The following is a 21148-nucleotide window of genomic DNA, read 5'->3' on the forward strand; positions in this document are numbered from 1 at the left end:
TAAACTAACACTAACTCCTAACCCTAAAATAGCCTTTTTTTCTTGTGGGGACCGGTGAAATGTCCCCACTTGTCCGAATTTGGCTTGTTTCACTTCTGGTCCCCACAAGTATAGTAAAACCAAAACACACACACACACACACGAGGGGAGGATGTGAATAGTACACTACTCTGAGTGTGCCCTCTGTGGACGCTGGCCACAGGAAAGCAGGAGAGGGAAAGAAAGAGGGGGAAAGAAAGAGGGGAAAGGAGAAAAGAGACCTGCACATTTCTTCTCTGAGAGCAAAGGAAAGGGAAAGAAGAGGAATGACGAGGGGATGTGCACAGACAAGCAGGCGGAGGTGTGAAAGGCATGACTGGTAGTCAGTTTGATTGTCTCTCTCCTTCTCTCCCCTAGAGACAACTGAAGGTTCTCTGGACCTGTCTACACACGTTCCCACACAGCCACACCAGACACACACACTCGTCGCTCACACACAGCCACATACACACAGGACTCTAGTATAGGCCTCCCGTTTTCTAACCCCATCCCTAGTTTCTCTACACCCCCTCTCTTTACACGTATTCCTCCATTCCAATTCTCCCAATTCTGAATTACTTTCCTACCTCTTTCATACAGTGGGGAAAAAAAGTATTTAGTCAGCCACCAATTGTGCAAGTTCTCCCACTTAAAAAGATGAGAGAGGCCTGTAATTTTCATCATAGGTACACGTCAACTATGACAGACAAATTGAGAATATTTTTTCCAGAAAATCATATTGTAGGATTTTTAATGAATTTATTTGCAAATTATGGTGGAAAATAAGTATTTGGTCAATAACAAAAGTTTCTCAATACTTTGTTATATACCCTTTGTTGGCAATGACACAGGTCAAAGTAAGTCTTCACAAGGTTTTCACACACTGTTGCTGGTATTTTGGCCCATTCCTCCATGCAGATCTCCTCTAGAGCAGTGATGTTTTGGGGCTGTCGCTGGGCAACACAGACTTTCAACTCCCTCCAAAGATTTTCTATGGGGTTGAGATCTGGAGACTGGCTAGGCCACTCCAGGACCTTGAAATGCTTCTTACGAAGCCACTCCTTCGTTGCCCAGGCGGTGTGTTTGGGATCATTGTGATGGTGAAAGACCCAGCCACGTTTCATCTTCAATGCCCTTGCTGATGGAAGGAGGTTTTCACTCAAAATCTCACGATACATGGCCCCATTCATTCTTTCCTTTACATAGATCAGTCGTCCTGGTCCCTTTGCAGAAAAACAGCCCCAAAGCATGATGTTTCCACCCCCATGCTTCACAGTAGGTATGGTGTTCTTTGGATGCAACTCAGCATTCTTTGTCCTCCAAACACGACGAGTTGAGTTTTTACCAAAAAGTTCTATTTTGGTTTCATCTGACCATATGACATTCTCCCAATCCTCTTCTGGATCATCCAAATGCACTCTAGCAAACTTCAGACGGGCCTGGACATGTACTGGCTTAAGCAGGGGGACACGTCTGGCACTGCAGGATTTGAGTCCCTGGCGGCGTAGTGTGTTACTGATGGTAGGCTTTGTTACTTTGGTCCCAGCTCTCTGCAGGTCATTCACTAGGCCCCCCCCGCGTGGTTCTGGGATTTTTGCTCACCGTTCTTGTGATCATTTTGACCCCACGGGGTGAGATCTTGCGTGGAGTCCCAGATCGAGGGAGATTATCAGTGGTCTTGTATGTCTTCCATTTCCTAATAATTGCTCCCACAGTTGATTTTTTCAGACCAAGCTGCTTACCTATTGCAGATTCAGTCTTCCCAGCCTGGTGCAGGTCTACAATTTTGTTTCTGGTGTCCTTTGACAGCTCTTTGGTCTTGGCCATAGTGGAGTTTGGAGTGTGACTGTTTGAGGTTGTGGACAGGTGTCTTTTATACTGATAACAAGTTCAAACAGGTGCCATTAATAGAGGTAACGAGTGGAGGACAGAGGAGCCTCTTAAAGAAGAAGTTACAGGTCTGTGAGAGCCAGAAATCTTGCTTGTTTGTAGGTGACCAAATACTTATTTTCCACCATAATTTGCAAATAAATTCATTAAAAATCCTACAATGTGATTTTCTGGATTTTTTTCTCTCAATTTGTCTGTCATAGTTGACGTGTACCTATGATGACAATTACAGGCCTCTCTCATCTTTTTAAGTGGGAGAACTTGCACAATTGGTGGCTGACTAAATACTTTTTTTCCCCCCTGTAACTTATTATTCACTCTTTCACAATTAACCCTCTTTTCTCTACGCTCTGCGTCCTCCACTATTCAGTCTGAACTGCCTGTCCCTCTCACCTAATCTCTCCTCCATCTATCTACAGTCTGCAGCTGTTTCATTCAAAAAGGCCACATTAGCAACATAATAAATACAGGATATCACCAGTAAACACTTCAAAGAGTTGTTGTTATGTTTGTGTGTATCAGTGTGCTAGTCAGACTCTTCACCCTGCCTCCGACAGGTAGGGGGGGGGGTCTAGGTGGATGCTACTCCTTAAGGCGTCAGCATGCTTCAGTTCGGCTGTCACCTAGGTGAACGACTGTGCTCGCATACTCCCTTCAGAGACCTTTGCTTGAAAAACGAGAAAAAAGCGCCAATAGTACTGTTTATCTATTGTGAGACGCCGTAGCCAGTATACACTTCCTCAAAATAGTCAGAATTAATATAAGATAACTCAAGAAATCTGTCATTAATTTTGACGTTTTTGCCGAGGAGATCTTAGCCGCGCAATTCTACATTTAACTAAGATGTTGTGTGCAGTTTTTCTCAATGAAAAACTTTATTGAAGAAGCCCTACTGTTGACCAATCACCGACGAAGGGGGTAGACTTCGGCTACCGACTTCGGCTTGCCTCAAGAAAATGTTTAGTGTGCCTGAAAACAAAAACGTCACAAAATGTCGTCAGAATATATGCACAAAGTCTTCTGAACTGTTGCGGATGCATGCGGACGCCTTTAGCTTCTCTGTAAACACTCCAGACCCCTGTCCTCCCATCTCCATCTCTCATCCACTGCTCTCTCTATTCTCTCCATTCCTCTTCCATCCCTTTGTCAACACCCACTTCTCTCCCTTAATCTCTCCTTACTCCCTTACCCTTCTCCTCCACATCTCCCCCCTCTCCTCGCCTTTTCCCCCATCTCTTAACTTTTTGAGGGAACACACAGCGACTCATTGCTGAGAGTAGATGGGCCTTCTCTTCTTTGTTGATTTAGAGCGTCTCTATATCAACAAACTTCCTCGCTCTGTCACACACACACCCACACACACATACACACACACACACACACACACACACACACACACACACAGGCATACACATGTACATAGGAGGCTCCTCAGAGGAGTAAGGGAAGGACCATCCTCCTCAGTGAATTTAATATAAATAGTAAAACATTAAAGTTATCCTTTTTAGATAAAACTATACTGAATATATTCACGTCACCAAATAATTGTTTTGCATTGAAGGTCTACAGTAGCCTCAACAGCACTCTGTAGGGTAGCACCATGGTGTTAGCCTGAGGACAGCTAGTTTCCATCCTCTGGGTACATTGACATCAGTACAAAACCTAGGAGGCTCATGGTTCTCACCCCCTTCCATAGACTTACACAGTAATTATGACAACTTCCAGAGGACGTCTTCTTGCAGCATGAACTGATATGTTGTCCACCCAATCAAAGGATCAGAGAATTAATCTAGTACTGAAAGCATAAGCTACAGCTAGCTAGCACTGCAGTACATACAATGTGGTGTGTAGTTGACTCAAAGAGAGAAAGGCAATAGTTGAACAGTTTTAAACAAATACATGTATTTTTTAAATGAAGGAGAAGCAAGAGAAAGAGAATGAGAGAGAGAGCTATATTTAGTTGTATATTTTTTTTCACTTTCACTTAGCTAGCGAACACAGCTAGCTAGTTTAGCCTTCTCAAACAGAGAGAGATGCTATGTTAGTTAGCTGGCTATGGCTATCCAACACTGGAATTCTTCCAAGTCGAGGTAAGCTTTTGGTTTTATTAATTTATTGCCACCGGGGCCTGCTGGTGTAACTGCTAATCTGCTTGCTGCTGACTGTACACTGTACTACATGATTGTAGCGGGTTTACTAAAGCGTTAGTTCTAGTAGCTATGTTGACTATAACGTTAGCTAATATGGTGACAACGATGTAGTCTGTGTGTAGCAGTTAGCGGTTATGATATGAAGGTTTGGCTTGGAAAGTTTTTTTCACCTGGTCACAGACAGCTGATGTGTTGTGCAATGAAGTCAACAAACGAAGGGAAAAGGTGTGAGGTGGAGAGCGTGTAGATGCAAGAAGTAATTATACAACAAAGGGATTATGCTGTTTGTATGTGGCTGCTATGAAAGTGAACTGTGTTTGTGTGTGATCAGGGGTGTATTCATTCCGCCGATTCTGTTGAAATAAGTTTCTTAAGCGGAAGCAAACGGAACGAAACGGGGATAAACATACCTGAATTTGTCCAATAGAAACTCTCGTTTGCAACTGTTGGACTAATGATTACACCCTAGATCAGGGTTCCCCAATTAGATTTCCAAAAGGGCCAAATTTGGTCAGGCATGCCAAGCCGAGGGCCAACATGTTTGTTTTTTTGGACACAGTTTTATGTTTGATCAGTTTTCACTTCTATTGTGATTTTATAATTATTAGTAGTGGTGTTAGGAGTCACATAAGAGAAAAATGAAAAATACTAAATGAGTCCAAAACCAACTATTTAATTATGAAATGCCCCTGGAGCATATTCTGTGCAAACAGTCAGCAAACAAAAAGTCCAGCAAACACATTCACACACACACACACACACACACACACACACACACACACACACACACACACACACACACACACACACACACACACACACAGCGCCCACTTCTGTCTGGAACATCCATGCTTTGGATATCTGCGTTCAGGCGGTCTTTCTAAGAGAAGAGAAGAGACAGAAGGACAAACACAGACAGACAGAGATTTTAGTTAGGTACTTTTCAAATGTGTTATCAGAATATGCCACATTAGTTTTTAAACTTTTAAAATATGTGAACCAAATAATATCAAGCTGTTAACAACCAAAAGTGTTTGATATTAATGTGACAATATAATTAATTAGCTTTTATTTGTGTATAATTTTTTTATTGCTGTGTATTAAGTTTTACATTTTACTAACTAGTTGGATGCCATTTACTTTTATTTAAGCTGTGTAGCATATTTAGTAGAAAACATGCTATTAAATATGAAATGGTTATTTCATTGTAATAATTATTATACCACAAGAAGATTGAAAAATAGCAAAAAAATAATTGGATCTGGTTCACTCACCAATCAGTGAGAGAAGTGAGAGCGACGGGATGAGCCAACCTTTCTGATGTCAGGCTTGTATTCTGTTGTGGCAATCCTGAGGCACTGTCCAAGATGTGAATCTGAGAGTCTGTTTCTGTCCTGGCTCTTGATAGCATTCATTGAAGAAAATGCTGATTCACAGATGTATGTTGAGGGGAACATCGTGAGTAGGAGCATTGCAATATCTCTGGTGTTTTTAAAACGAGCTTGGGGAACCACGTTGATCCAAAAGTCACTCACCAGTGCATCCTTGTGTTGAGCTTTGAGCAAATCAGATGTTCCCATCTCCAAGATTTCCATCTGAAGAGCAGCCTCATCTATGGAAGGCACCAGCTTTTTGGCCTCTGCAGTCCACTGGCCGTCAGCTGACACAGAAAACGGCTGTCTTACGAAGAGAAGGATGTCCGCTGAGAGTTTAGGGGAGCTTTCAAATCTTTCCATGAAGTTTTCTGCCAGCCTGGACACAAAATCCTTCATTGCTGGATCTTCCTGCATTTTATTCTTCTCACAATGATCACGCAGACGTGGAAAGTGCAACTTTCTCCCATGAATGTCTCTCTCCAGGAGGTGCAGCTTTGACCGGAAAGCTTCAATCGCCTCATACATGTCAGCAACAGTGTGGTTCTTGCCTTGTAGTCGCAGGTTAAGGTGATTTAGATGAGACATGATGTCACACAAAAAAGTAACATCTGATATCACCTTGTTGTCAGTTAAAAAGCTCAAAAAGTCGCTGTCTTTTAGGCTCTGCAGGCTGGATAAAAATGACACAAGTTCATCACGCAGGTCACACACCCTCTCCAACACACGGCCTTTGCTCAGCCAGTGAACGTCATTGTGGAGCAAAAGATCCCTGTGTTCAGCTGACATTTCCTCGAGTAATGCTCTAAAAAGGCAATGCTGCAGACTAGAGCTCTCACGGACAAAGTTAACTAGTCGAGTCACAGTATCCATGGTCTCTTTCATTTTTCCACACAGTTTTGCGCACAAAACTGACTTGTGAATAATGCAGTGAAATGCCAGGAGTGCTGGGTTGACGGCAGAAAGCCTGCTTACCAAGCCCTGGCGGTGTCCCACCATTGACGGAGCCCCGTCGGTAACAACAGAGACAATTTTACTCACATCTAAGCCATTCCTTTCGAAGAACTGTGTCAGCTCGTTGAATATTATTTCCCCGGTTGTACGCCCGGGTAGAGAAATCAAACACAGCAGCTCCTCCCGGAATGTCTTCCCATCAAAAAATCTTGCGAACACAGACAGCTGTTCCATGTCGGTTCGGTCACAAGACGAGTCTATTGCCAGTGAGAATGCTTCGGTTTTCCTCAAATCTGTGAGTAGACTGGAAAAACACTCCTCCGCCAAAACTTCGACTCTTCTGGTTGCCGTGTTAGCCGACGGCGGCACTTGCTTCAACAGCTCAACAACTTCTTTTTTTATTGGTTCCTCTTGGTTTAAAACTTCGGCAGCCATGTCGATTGCACATTGTTTAATTAACTCTGCATCGGCGAATGGCTTCTTAGCTCTTGCAAGCTTCCAAGAAACGTGTAATGAGGCAGCTGTTGCGCTCTCTTGTGCCGATGTTGTTTTACACATAGTTAAAACCGAGTGGTTCTATGACGTTAACATGCTTGCAATTTTTTGTTTGCACTGGTCAGATTTTTCTGGGTAGTTTGCATTAAAACTGGCAGCATGAATAGAGTTAAAATGCCGCTTCAGATTGTCCGCTTTGATTACAGCTACAGTCTGCATGCATATTAAGCATGTGGGCTTAGCACTGTTGTGGTCCGGTAAAAAAAAGCAATACCTCTCAGTCCAGTCAGTTTTGAACTGACGGTTCTCCTGGTCTACCTTGCGTATCTTGGCAAATGCCATGTTGGTTTGACTGGATTTAATAATTTTTTGTGAGGAAGTGGTCAGTCCTTTTGATGAAAGAGGGTTAACTGGCGAGCGGCTGCGGCTACTGTGTGTGTGTGTGACACTACACTAGGTAGCTAGTCGAGTGGAGATTAGTACGCAAAGCGCGCAAAGCACGTCTTACGTATGCACGCGGTAAAGGCCACAGGTCAAGGTGTGGGATAATTTCAAAATAAAGCAGAGCCGCGGATATTAAATTCATGTTTATTATAACAAGTGAATGCCAATGCTGTCAGTGTGGGCCAGACATTTGGCTCTTGCGGGCCGGATCTGGCCCGCGGGCCGCTTATTGGGGTTGGCTGAGCTAGATGCAGGCAAGAGTGTGCAAGGCGTTATTGAATGTGTCAATGTCTGTCAACTTGATTACTCAAATTTGTCTCGACCTGTGCACCTACGTTGTAAACTTTCATTCATAGGCTAGGTTATAGCAACCTCATGATGGGTATAGGGAAAATGTGAGTATCGTGTAGTAGCCTAAACCTATCCATGTAACATTGAGCTGGGTGAATGGAATATTAATGACAGTCATCCAATATGCTGTAATAGAAATAAGGCTCATAAAAACAATTATCGTCCTCCCTCATCTTAAACGTCACCGATCGCCACTGATACACATAAGTACACACATTTTGCTAATTATAGTTCCCAGGCAGGGAACGAGAGGGAGACATGAGAGAACAGTGAGTACCGGGTGTGTGTGTGTGGCAGGGCAGGCCGCATTAGAACATATGGCTAGCTAATGGTGTTTACATTGGAAAGACTGGCAGAAAGGCTGTACTTTCCTCAGCTCTACTGGTGTGTGCTTTCATGTACTTTCCTTTCTTCAGCTCTAGTGGAGTGTGACAGCTAAATGTGAAGGTGTTGGGCCAGAAGCAATAGGATTGACCTAATGGACACTGCTGTTGGGGAGAGGAGAGGAGAGGGATGAGAGGAGGGAAGGGAGGGGTGTTAGTGCACTGCATGCTGTCTTTATCTCTAACACTGCTATGGGTGGAGCGCTAATGGATGTTTTTATTTATTTTATTTTTATTGAACCTTTATTTAACTAGGTGTGCAGGCTTTTATTCCAGTCCCCCTCTAACAAACCACATTTTAGAAATGAGCTGCTCAATCGGACCTTGATAAACTGGCTCTGATGTGTTTCAGCAGGGCTTGAACAAAAGCCTGCACACCCAGTAGCTCTCCAGGCTGAGGGTTGACCACATGTGTTTTATACAGTTGTCTAACAGGTATTCTACTTTGTGGGGGTTAAGTGCCTTGCACAACGACAGGAGATGTTACATGGGATCAGAGAGCAGCCTCCCAGTGTCGATACCACACTACGCTTACTTTTTTATATGTACATAGAGATGCCGGCAATTGTTGTTCATGGAAATTTGGTGAAAAGTCATGAAATTCCATCTGTCAAAATGTGTATGAACCTTGGTTATAGGAAGAGACATAGAGATTAATCAAATCTCTGAGGGAGAGCCTAGAAAACCTACAATCATTTCATACTGCGTTAGTGAGGGCGAAGAAAAGGTGTTGTTGTAGCCCAAGCCCTTGGTCTGATCAATTGGTCCTCTGTGTTAGTTAATAATAGCTAGGCTAACTTAGAAATAGATATTATAGTAATTTTCATATGGAATGTATTAGTTCTGGGAGAACTATCAGTTGCTAAAGGCGACTTGACACATACAGTGCCTTGCAAAAGTATTCGTCCCCCTTGGTGTTTTTCATATTTTGTTGCATTACAACCTGTAATTTAAATGGATTTTTATTTGGATTTCATGTAATGAACATACACAAAATAGTGCAAATTGGTGAAGTGAAATGACAAAAATAACTTGTTAAAAAAAAATCTAAAAAATAAATAACGGAAAAGTGGTGCGTGCATATGTATTCACCCCCTTTGCTATGAAGCCCTTAAATAAGATATGGTGCAACCAATTACCTTCAGAAGTCACATAATTAGTTAAATAAAGTCCACCTGTGTGCAATCTAAGTGTCACATGATCTCAGTATATATACACCTGTTCTGAAAGGCCCCAGAGTCTGCAACACCACTAAGCAAGGGGCACCACCAAGCAAGCGGCACCATGAAGACCAAGGAGCTCTCCAAACAGGTCAGGGACAAAGTTGTGGAGAAGTACAGATCAGGGTTGGGTTATAAAAAAAGATCTGAAACTTTTAACATCCCACGGAGCACCATTAAATGCATTATTAAAAAATGGAAAGAATATGGCACCACAACAAACCTGCCAAGAGAGGGCCGCCCACCAAAACTCACGGACCAGGCAAGGAGGGCATTAATCAGAGAGGCAACAAAGAGACCAAAGATAACCCTGAAGGAGCTGCAAAGCGGAGATTAGAGTATCTGTCCATAGGACCACTTTAAGCCGTATACTCCACAGAGCTGGGCTTTACGGAAGAGTGGCCAGAAAATAGACATTGCTTAAAGAAAAAAATAAACAAACACGTTTGGTGTTCGCCAAAAGGCATGTGGGAGACTCCCCAAACATATGGATGAAGGTACTCTGGTCAGATGAGACTAAAATTGAGCTTTTTGGCCAACCTTTGAAAACGCTACGTCTGGCGCAAACCCAACACCTCTCATCACCCCGAGAACACCATCCTCACAGTGAAGCATGGTGGTGGCAGCATCATGCTGTGGGGATGTTTTTCATCGGCAGGGACTGGGAAACTGGTCAGAATTGAAGGAATGATGGATGGCGCTAAATACAGGGATGAAAAGTTATGCACGCTCAAGTTTTCAGTTTTTTTGTCTTATTTCTTGTATGTTTCACGATAAAAATATATTTTGCATCTTCAAAGTCGTAGGCATGTTGTGTAAATCAAATGATACAAACCCCCAAAAACCCATTTTAATTAAACGTTGTAAGGCAACAAAATAGGAAAAATGCCAAGGGGGGTGAATACTTTCGCAAGCCACTGTAAATACATGTCATTCATTCATTCATTCATTAATTAATTGTGTGTCGGTCCCCTTGGTCTGGTCATTCCCCTGCATTGCTCCTTTGAGTGTATGTGCTTTTCTGTTATCAGGTCCCATCAGGCCGTCTGGTGCCACTGAGGCGTGTGTGTGTGTGTGTGTGTGTGTGTGTGTGTGTGGTCACATGCTCCTTTGTGTATTGTGTGTTTGCGGCTGGATGTGTGTTATAAGGAGGGAGAAGGAGGCGTTATACTGTACTGTACCGCTGGCCATGTTCTTCACATCTCTCTCTCTTTCTCACCTCTCTCTCTATCTACTATCTCTACTCTCTCTCTTTCAATTCAATTCAATTCAAAGGGGCTTTATTGGCATGGGAAACATTATGTTTGCATTGCCAAAGCAAGCAAAATAAACAATAACCAAAATTGAGAAGATACAAAAAACGAATAAAACATGTAAACATTGCACTCATAAAGGTTTAAAATGGATAGACATTTCAGCTATGTATAGTGTTTTTAAGAAGGTGCAGATAGTTGTAGTACGAATAGTAGGGGAAGATAAGTAAACAGATAAATATTGGTTGTATTTACAATGTTTGTGCTCCACTGGTTGCCCTGTTTTCTTTCTCTCTCTCTCTCTCTCTCTCTCTCTCTCTCTCACTCACTCACTCACTCACTCACTCACTCACTCACTCACTCACTCACTCACTCACTCACTCACTCACTCACTCACTCACTCACTCACTCACTCACTCAATGGGTTACCTGACTCAGTACTATTTCAATGACTGACTGCTGCTGCGCCCTTCTGGCCAAACTGAGACACAACAACACTAGAGGCCAGAACAGAGAGAGGGCTTTTCAAGTGATGTCTAGCATCATGTATGAATATGTGACTTGTTCAATGCCCATTGAGACAAATGAAAATCCATACTATACTAATAAATGTATCTCTCACTCTCTCTCTGTCTGTCTGGATGTGTGTTTTTCTTTCTTTCTTCCTTCCCCCAGGTGGACAATGCTAAGATCCTCCACTATGTGGGGGCAGGGGTAGCATTCCCCACAAGTATGCTGTTTGTGTGTCTGCAGTCGGCTCTAACCTACAGGCTGGCCAAGACTCAGGGAGAATACAGCCTGGCTCACCTACGACTGGGCATGACACTACTGGCCTTCATCACGCTGGTGCTTAGTATCCTGCAAAAGATATTGAACCATACTCAGTAACATCTGTGTTAAGGGGGTGTACTTGTACATCAAGCTGTCTCACACTACAGAAACAGGAGATAGACCCCACTCTTATGACCCGCTCTGGGTCTCGCACAAGCAAAGGCTACTACAGATGTAGGATCTTAATTTAATCACCCTGTTGCAGGAGACCTTTCCTGCAATGCAGAAAATGTCTAACTTATAGTGTATTTGAGGTTTAAATTGTTCTGAAGTTCAAAATGTCCACTTGATTCACAATTGATTCAGACAGATTTTTCACATACGAAAAATGTATCAACCCCTACAAAAATGTCCATTAATTATAATCCATGTAATAATTCACATTTCCTGTTGCGACAGGATTATTTTCCTGCTGTAGCAAAATGGCTCAAATTAAGATCCTACATCTGTACCTATCTTCACAATCAGAGAGGAGAGAGGGAGGAGTAAGGGAAGATGGAGGAAGAGAGGTGTTGTTGAAATCGAGGAGGAATGGGGGAGAGAAGGGAAGGAAAGGAGGGATGGAGAGCAGGGAAATGGGGAATAGAGATGGAGAGAGAGGAGGACATAAGGAGTTGAAGATGGAAAGAATAGGAATGTTGCTGCTGTAGTCAAATATAGGATATCTCCACTAGTGCATAGGGGCTAGGGGTTGATTTGGGACTTGGCCATCCTCTTCTCATGCCAGTCAGTCTGTATGTATGTCAATCAATCAGTCTGTTAGTTGGTCAGTCTGTGTAGTTGTGCTCCTTGACCTTTCTGCCTCTAGGTGGCGTGTTCTTTGTCCAGGAGAGCTTCATCCTGCAGCACGCATCGGCCATCTTTGAGTGGGTGTTCTGCGTCATCATCATGCTCTTCTACGGAACCTTTGCCTTCGAGTTCGCCGGTGTCACAGGAGATACTGTGATGGTGCTCGCCAGAGGGGGAGCCCTGGGGCCGAACGGGAGAGACCACAAAGTAGAGTCCCTAGGAGGTCCCATTCCACACCCCCCTGAGAGCATGTCAATGCTGTAGTCCCTGGGAGAGAGGCCAGAAAGCTGGCCTGTGCCATTATCAATCTGGGGGAGGTGGAGGGACTTTTGAGTATCCATCGCTAAGACACCAAAACACCCCCATTCCAGGGTGGGAAGTGGACTATGCCATTGCCACATATAAGCTCAGCGTTGGTGGAGTGGACTCTACCATTTCCACCAGGCCCGGGGGTGTGGACACCATGGGGGAGATGTGGGTTCGTACTGTTCCCATGTCCCCAGCCCTGTCCCAGCCTCCAAAGACCCTGCTTGTGTTTGCACATAACTAATGAACTAAATCTTATTTTCCTTTTCCTTCATCCCCTGTTTTCCGGCCAAAGGAGCCCCATCACTCATTACAGGAAGTGATCCTGGGGCCGCTGAGTCTGAGCCTGCTGCTGTCTGATGACATCACTGTCATCTCGACGCAGGTTAAGGGAGGAGGGCATGCAACCAGATGGCTATATAAAAATTAAAGAAAGCGAGAGGTTGAGAGAAAAATAGAGGAACGCATTAGAGAATAGAGAGAGACTGCCTGCATTGGAGAGCTAGGCCTGTGCAACGTAGAGCCTAATCCAATAATCAAACGCTCTTGAATTGGCCAAATACAAATTTATTTTCAGAGACTGTTAGCGAGCAGACGTTGATGTTTCCCTCAGTGCTAGAGTCCAAACAAGACAACGACCTGCCATCATTTGTCCTTTAAAACACACAACAACAATACCATGAGAGTTGGGCCTCATCGCACAGCTCCCAATATGCCACATGGAATATTTTGAATATTTTGAATATTTCAAATGGTTGAAATGACTCCCCTCACATGTAGCGAAAGACTGAGGACTCACTACCATGAATGTGTTGATGACATGGATGCTTCACTGATGAACAGTATACTGGTCATTGAACCTTGGTTTTAAACCGGGGAATAACTGGATACCAGAGTTACCTTATTTTTCTACTGAAGCTACTTAAACATTGTGCCTTATAAAGCTGTACATTGGAATGCAGACTTTTGCAGACTGTAAAAATATGTATTTTTCCTTATGATTATTAGAGACACTTGAGTATATAAAAAGCCAAACCTCCAATAGTATGTTATACATAATATCCAAAACACTTGTATTATCTACATGTTGACTGTACTGTTCAGCCAAAATGTATGGATGTTGAGAGTGGAGAAGAGGACTGGAAGAACCCACCTGTAAATCAGCTAATACAAGCCAGAGCTCTGTCTGGGCTGATCAAGATAAATCACAGGAATCAGAAAAGTTTCAGAGCCTGAAAAACAGAGGACCAGAATCGAGAATCTACAGTGTCTTCGAAAAGTATTCAGACCCCTTGACTTTTTTTTAGGTTACAGCCTTATTCTAAAATTGATTTAATAGTTTTTTCCCCCTCATCAGTCTACACACTACCCCATAATGACAAAGCAAAAACAGGTATTTCAAAATGTTTGCTAATTTATTTAAGTATTCAGACCCTGTACTCAGTACTTTGTTGAAGCACCTTTGTCAGCGATTACAGCCTCGAGTCTTCTTGGGTTTGACGCTACAAGCTTGGCACACCTGTATTTGGGGAGTTTCTCCCATTCTTCTCTGCAGATCCTTTCAAGCTCTATCAGGTTGGATGGGGAGTGTTGCTGCACAGCTATTTTGAGGTCTGTCCAGAGATGTTCGATCGGGTTCAAGTCCGGGCTCTGGCTGGGCCATTCAAGGACATTCAGAGACTTGTCCCGAAGCCACTCCTGCGTTGTCTTGGCTGTGTGCTTAGGGTCGTTGTCCTGTTGGAAGGTGAACCTTCGCCCCAGTCTGAGGTCCTGAGCGCACTGGAACAGGTTTTCATCAAGGATCTCTCTGTATTTTGCTCCGTTCATCTTTGCCTCGATCCTGACTAGTCTCCCAGTCCCTGCTGCTGAAAAACATCCCTACAGCATGATGCTGTCAACACTGTGCTTCACCGTAGGGATGGTGCCAGGTTTCCTCCAGACTTGACGCTTGGCAATTCAGGCCAAAGAGTTCAATCTTGGTTTCATCAGACCAGAGAATCTTGATGCACCTGAGCTCAATTTCAAGTCTCATAGCAAAGGGTCTGAATACTTATGTAAATAAGGTATTTCTGTTTTTGCAAACATTTCTAAAAAACGTTTTTTGCTTTGTCTTATGGGGTATTGTGTGTAGATTGCTGAATATTTTTATTTAATCAATTTTAGATTAAGGCTGTAATGTAACAAAATGTGGAAAAAGTCAAGGAGTCTGAATACTTTCCGAAGGCACTGAATTTATAATCACAGAAACAAGGAGTGGACATGCCTTCTCTGCTTTCGATTTCCCAAACTTTTCTTTTTGTCAGCCTGGGGTTCAATCGGTTTCTGTTTCAGTCAACAACAGTTGTTGTTTTGCAAGGCGACAATGTAGTAAAACTAGGCTACATAACAGTCTTTTGGCTTTCTGTCCCTTTAGCTTATCCTGGCATTGGGGCCTAAAGGGAACAGGATGGAACTGCTGCTTGCTGCTGGTCTTCTTCCAAAGAATGTAGACATAAACCATCTGTATCCACTCTCCCACCTAACTGCACTGTGTCAAACCATCCACCTGCCTTTCAGATCTGTGCTAAGAGATCTTATAATGCAATTGTCTCCACTGTTTCAATGCTGCCTTATTAGCTTCAGTGTCTGTGGATTGCAGAAAGACATGTAGAGACTGTAGTTCCATTCACAAGCGTTTCACATTCACCCTCAGCCATCACAACGGCTTGAACGTGAATCTGAGCAAATTGGATTGATGACTGACTGATGAAGTTAATCTAATAGAAACCCAATAGTAGACAATGGTGTTTGTGGAGGGAAAAAGTGGTCCATTAGTCCCTCCTAGTGGAGACACAGGTTATTGCACAGAGCTCTATGCTGTTCTACCCCTTTCTGTGTTTGCAAACATTGCCACATGAGGGCATTGCGTGCAAGTTGGTGGCAGAACACGGGGGAGTTCTTATAGAACGCCATCAAAAAAAGACTCTATTTACATGTTGCTTATGAGTGCATGTCACACTATTGGATTATAATTGGATTTTAAGGCTTGTATGAATGGCCTGCTTAAAATAATGTTTGTGTCATTATCACAAATCAACTACATTATACTTAAAAAACACTTCAACTTCAACCAGTAAAATGGCTCTTTGGCTAGCTTTTGCACAACCAAATATAATCTTAGTGACTGTTCAAGCAAGAATCCAAACATTGTAAGCGTATGAGAACCCAAAAAAGTTATTTTGTTTGGATGTAATAGAAACGTGAATTTAGGCTATGTTGAATGGGTGCAGATGGCGATGGCTTTCTTACTGCCGCCAAGAGTCGCGCGCATCTGTGCGTGATGTCAGTATGTGGTGTACTGGAAAAGGGTTTATTATCTGTTTTACCAATCTGTTGGATAAGTAGGTATATAAGGCCTATGTATTCTGACAGAACGCTGTGCCAACCAATCCACAACATAAAGCTAATCATATGTCTGTATGGAATGATATTTGTGTCAAGAAAAATGATTCAATTCCTGTTGGCACTAATATCACTACATATACCTGCCTCAGTTTTTAAGCGGCCTTTAAATGTGCTTTTGTTGAAACTGTCTTAAGAAATATAATTGACCCAGTATTGACTTACTGTACCAAACATCAAATCATATCAAAGCTTCAAGAAGTAGGATAAAGTTTTCACCTAGACACTGATCCATGATCAGTTTGCATATTTCTTCCCTAATGGTTATGGTTAGGATTTGGCGAGGGTAAGCTGATCCCAGATCTGTATCTATGGTTACATTTACATTTTAGACATTTCGCAGACGCTCTTATCCAGAGCGACTCACTTACAGTTAGTGCATTCATCTAAGATAGCTAGGTGAGACAACCATGTATCACAGTCGTAGTAAGTACATTTTTCCTCAATAAATAAGTTATCAGCAAAGTCAGTGCCAGTAGGAAAAGTCAATTGCAATATGTTTATTTTTTTTTGGTGGGGGGAGCCAGATGTCTTATTTAAGATACTATTTGAAGAGGTACGGTTTCAGATGTTTTCGGAAGATGGACAGGGGGAAGATGGTTCCGCCAGGACAGAGAAGAGCTTTGACTGGGCTGAACGGGAGCTGACCTCCCGTATGGGTGGGACGGCCAAGAGACCAGAGGTGGTTGTCTACGCTGAGTAAATGGGTCATATTCATTAGGCAGCAAACGGAAGTATAAGGACAGAAACCGGGATGGACGAACTGGACTACCTGTTTAATGAAAAACGTGAATTTTCGCTGTTAATTGCGAAACCTAAAACGTTTTCCGTTGCATGCCTTAATGAACATGACCCTTGTCAATGTTCTGTCTCTATTTACTGATGTACCTTCAAACATTTACCTCTCAGGAATCTGTTACATCACCAGCTGTTCACAATCAGTGACTTAATGAAACTTTTTTTTCACTTCTTAAAATAAATTGTGTTTGTTGGGATATTTTTTGTATATTCAATTGTGTTTTAGAGAACTTGTTTTGACCAGTGGGTTGATTTTACATTTCTATGTCAAAGTGCCATTGGCTCTGTCCATATCTGACCTGATTGGTCACTTGCCCTGGTTCCATTGGTTCTATGTTCTATGCAGAACCATATATTTACCTGTATGTGCCTTTATTTTGATGAAACCAAAGAAATATATGTTTAATTGTATTTCATCATTCAGTGTTCTTGTCCCCCATCTCTTACAAATGTCCCCCTTGGGGATCAATAAAGTAATATCTTAACATCTTTATCTTATTTTACTCACCCTCCTCTCTCACCACCTTTCCACAAGGAATTCATTGCTAATTCCAATTTCACTGGAATAAGATGTCTTGAAATTATGAAAATAAGTTATGTTCAACATGAATATATTAACTTTAATAGTGATACATATACACCTTAAATACCAAGTCCCTGAGGACTCTGGATATGATAAAACCAAAAACACCATTCATAACCACCCAAACAAATGCTCTATATACAGCTTTCTATGTTTTAAATATTTTTTATTGTCAACACTTATTTACTTGTTTAGGTTTCTCCACCAACTGTTTTGACTTTGTGTAGAGTTGGGTGCAGGGTGTGGGGGGAAGAAAGAACAGCATACATTATCTATTAGGTACAGAGGGTAGAACAGCATTCCACCAATTAGGGTCATTATGAGTACTGTAATTTGGTGAGAAAAACGATCTGTATTATTTCACCTAATTTTAACATTCTGCCATAAAGAGCACTTGTTCAACTTAATAAAAAACATGTTATACCATCTCAAGAGGTTAAATAGAAAATATACTATAGTAAGTGCATATTAAGTGCCAAATAAAGTAACAGTGTTGACGATTTCATCTTAAATCAGCCATTAATCCCCTTGGGACAGGGGGAATGGAAGCTTGTTGTGTGCAACAGGGAGGGGCAATTGAATGCAAGCTTCCCCCCCAAAAAAATACATTGTGAAAACATTTCTTGCCTGAGTAGCTATGCTATGGGTAGGGTAACATGGTTGACGTGTTATGCTCGACCCGCTCAGTTTTCCACCACAAAACACCAGAAAATGGCAAAAAAAGTAGAACCAGCTCACCTGCTTTTATACTATGATTTGACTATTATATTCAATGTTTCTTTTGAAATAATTATTTAAAAGGAATAGTTTCACCATATTAAAATGAGAGTTCAGTTCATGTAACTGGGTTGACCTCAAAATGAGGGACAGGTTGTTGTTGTTTTTACCTTAAAATGAATCACTAATCACATGAAATAATAATAATAATCTTCAGAAAACATTTTATCATAGCAACCAAATAACTAGGGCTTGGCGACATTAAGTGGGTTAAAATCTTCCTCACAGAGGATGCACAGAGGGACATGTCAAAATGCTAAATTGTGGTACTTTAGCAAGTCATTATCCACATTAAAACACTGATTTATTGAATTTTCCATGTGGTCTATATAACAGGCTTTTAAAATTCAATATTTGTGCACAATTCCTACTTAAACGCAAAAGGCACTTGTTTCGTGGAATGACCCAGCTACCAGGTACAGAGGGTAGAACAGCATACAGTAGCTACTAGGTAGAGAGGGTGGGGGGGACAACAAGGTTTGGGACACAGTTAGGAAGAGATAATAGCTAAATCAGTTCAGTGTTTGCTGAATACATCAGAAGGCTAAAGCCCTGGGTCATCATGGTTAATGACTCAGCAGGAGAAGGGAAACAAGGGCAGAAACACCCACACACTGCTACTAGAACACCCAAAGTGTTTCATTTCCTTTATGTTGATAAAAATGAAACACCTCAGGATGGTTTTTAACTATGTGCAGGTATTTCTCGGGTTCTTTAATTATTGTTTGACAAAACCAGCATCCTGAAACGTTTTGGAAGACTTTGTTTTATACACTATTCCCCTACTAGGTCCTTAAAGAAAATACAGCGCCCAGAAACTCAGAGTAAGACTTATAATGTAAACAGACAAGAGTCTATACAAAATACATTTATACTGACAGAGAGACAGACAAGCAGCTGCAAGCAAATAAGACTTAAGTGAATGTCCCAGAGATGGTTAGAAACATTTTGGAAAATGGATGAAAGAAAAAATACACAAGTGGTTTGAAACTCTGAGGAAAGAAGGACATTATGTCATCACCTTAAAATACTTTTGTCATGTTTTTTTGGCAAGCTCAACGTTATTATTCTCAGACAGCATCATCTCAGGCATGTCAAATTGTACAAATGTAGAAACATTAAGACATCTATGGTCCACAAAATAATATGCCTACTGTTGGCAGCATGCAGTTTGGCAATCTATTCATAATCTATTCATAGAAAAATAATCAATTAACTCACAATCAAGTCAAAAAATGAAATACATCAAACCTTATCTACTATCGGCCATCAGAGTTGAGATGAGAACAGTTAATTCATTCAAGGCCGCTAATATTGTTTACAGTGAGATAGATCCCAGCAGCAGCTCTACAGATGAAGATACAAATAGCATAATCAAACAGGACTGAGCAGGGGTTAATAGATGCATCATATAGCATTATAAGGCCTTATAAACAGTTATAAAGCATCATTATGATGCCTTATAAATGGGTTTTGAAGCCTTATTTTGCAAACCTATTTCTACTGCTACATTTGGTCAACTGTAACACACTGATAAGAGGTACAGTATACCGCCCGGAACCTCCCTGGTATAAGAGACCTGTGTCATCTGACTATACACCTGTTGTTGTTATTGGTGTTGTTGTCGTTGCTGTTGTGTCGTCGTAGTAGTAGTAGTAATGCACTGTAAAAAATAAAAATAATAATCCTGCTGCATCGATGATAATAATTACAAAATTAAGACTTTCATGTGGATTTGATCTACATATAATATAAACCAGTTTGATACATAGCAAAGAAAATTGTTGTAACTGCGGCCGAAACCCACGTTAGAGGGTGATCTCCCTTCTAATATTAGATGGGATTGAAAGACCCTATTAATAAAAGATAAATATACTTTGGTTGATTGAAGGTTGTGGATGGAACCTGCAGATACAGTGCCTTCGGAAAGTATTCAGACCCATTGACTTTTTCCAAATGTTGTTATGTTACAGCCTTATTGTAAAATGGATTTAAAAAAAGAATAATCTCATACACACAATACCCCATAATGACAAAGCGAAACCATTTTTTTAGAAAGTTCTGCAAATGTATTAAAAATAAAAAACAGAAATACCTTATTTACATAAGTATTCAGACCCTTTGAGACTCGAAATTGAGCTCAGGTGCATCCTGTTTCCATTGATTATCCTTGAGATGTTTCTACAAATTGATTGGAGTCCACCTGTGGTAAATTCAATTCATTGGACATGATTTGGAAAGGCACACACCTGTCTATATAAGGTCCCACAGTTGACAGTGCATGTCAGATCAAAATTCAAGCCATGAGGTCGAAGGAATTGTCCGTAGAGCTCCGAGACAGGATTGTGTCGAGGCACAGATCTGGGGAAGGGTACCAAAAAATTTCTGCAGCATTGGAGGTCCCCAAGAACACAGTGGCCTCCATCATTCTTAAATGGAAGAAGTTTGGAACCACCAAGACTCTTTGGCCGCCTGGCCAAACTGAGCAATCGGGGTGAAGGGCCTTGGTCAGGGAGGTGACCAAGAACCCGATGGTCACTTTGACAGAGCTCTAGAGTTCCTCTGATGAGATGGGAGAACTTTCCAGAAGGACAACCATCTCTGCAGCACTCCACCAATCAAGCCTTTATGGTAGAGTGGCCAGACGAAAGCCACTCCTCAGTAAAAGGTACATGACAGCCGGCTTGGAGTTTGCCAAAAGGCACCTAAAGACTCTCAGACCATGAGAAACAAGATTATCTGGTCTGATGTAACCAAGACTGAACTCTTTGGCCTGAATGCCAAGCGTCACGTCGGGAGGAAACCTGTGATATCTCCGTTTTTTATTTTTTATAAATTAGCAAACATTCCTAAAAACCTGTTTTTGCTTTGTCATTATGGGGTATTGTGTGTAGATTGATGAGGAAAAAAAGTTATTTAATACATTTTAGAATAAGGCTGTAACGTAACAAAATGTGGAAAAAGTCAAGGGTTCTGAATACTTTCCGAAGGCACTATCTTCCCCTTAGATTATGGATGAATACAAATACAGGATTCATAGCACCATCTTGAAGTGATATGGACAGAGTGGAGGGGATATATTGCTATACAGT

General features: G+C 41.8%; 2 protein-coding genes across 2 annotated transcripts in view; one reads left to right on the forward strand and one right to left on the reverse strand.

Moving 5' to 3' along the window:
* LOC121574727 (transmembrane protein 150A-like) overlaps positions 1–13797 on the forward strand; it is a 102799-nt gene extending 89002 nt beyond the window's left edge. The window contains exons 7-8 of the mRNA XM_041887278.1: positions 11207–11384; positions 12171–13797. Coding sequence (XP_041743212.1) covers positions 11207–11384; positions 12171–12415 — 423 coding nt within the window. The 3' untranslated portion in view covers positions 12416–13797. The remainder of the gene's footprint in view (positions 1–11206; positions 11385–12170) is intronic.
* Positions 4693–6949, reverse strand: LOC123491608 (SCAN domain-containing protein 3-like). The gene is made up of 2 exons (XM_045222861.1): positions 5333–6949; positions 4693–4938 (listed from the first exon to the last, which is right to left on the reverse strand). The coding sequence occupies exon 1, from the start codon at positions 6941–6943 to the stop codon at positions 5336–5338; it is 1608 nt and encodes a 535-aa protein (XP_045078796.1). The 5' UTR covers positions 6944–6949; the 3' UTR covers positions 4693–4938; positions 5333–5335.
* Positions 13798–21148: the final 7351 nt, after the last annotated feature.

The sequence above is a fragment of the Coregonus clupeaformis genome, chromosome 1 (genome assembly GCF_020615455.1).
Source record: "Coregonus clupeaformis isolate EN_2021a chromosome 1, ASM2061545v1, whole genome shotgun sequence".
NCBI classification, from domain to species: domain Eukaryota; kingdom Metazoa; phylum Chordata; class Actinopteri; order Salmoniformes; family Salmonidae; genus Coregonus; species Coregonus clupeaformis.

Bases quoted from the DNA above. Each gene is read 5' to 3' on its own strand.
- LOC123491608 (XM_045222861.1), bottom strand. From the start codon at position 6,943: ATGTGTAAAACAACATCGGCACAAGAGAGCGCAACAGCTGCCTCATTA.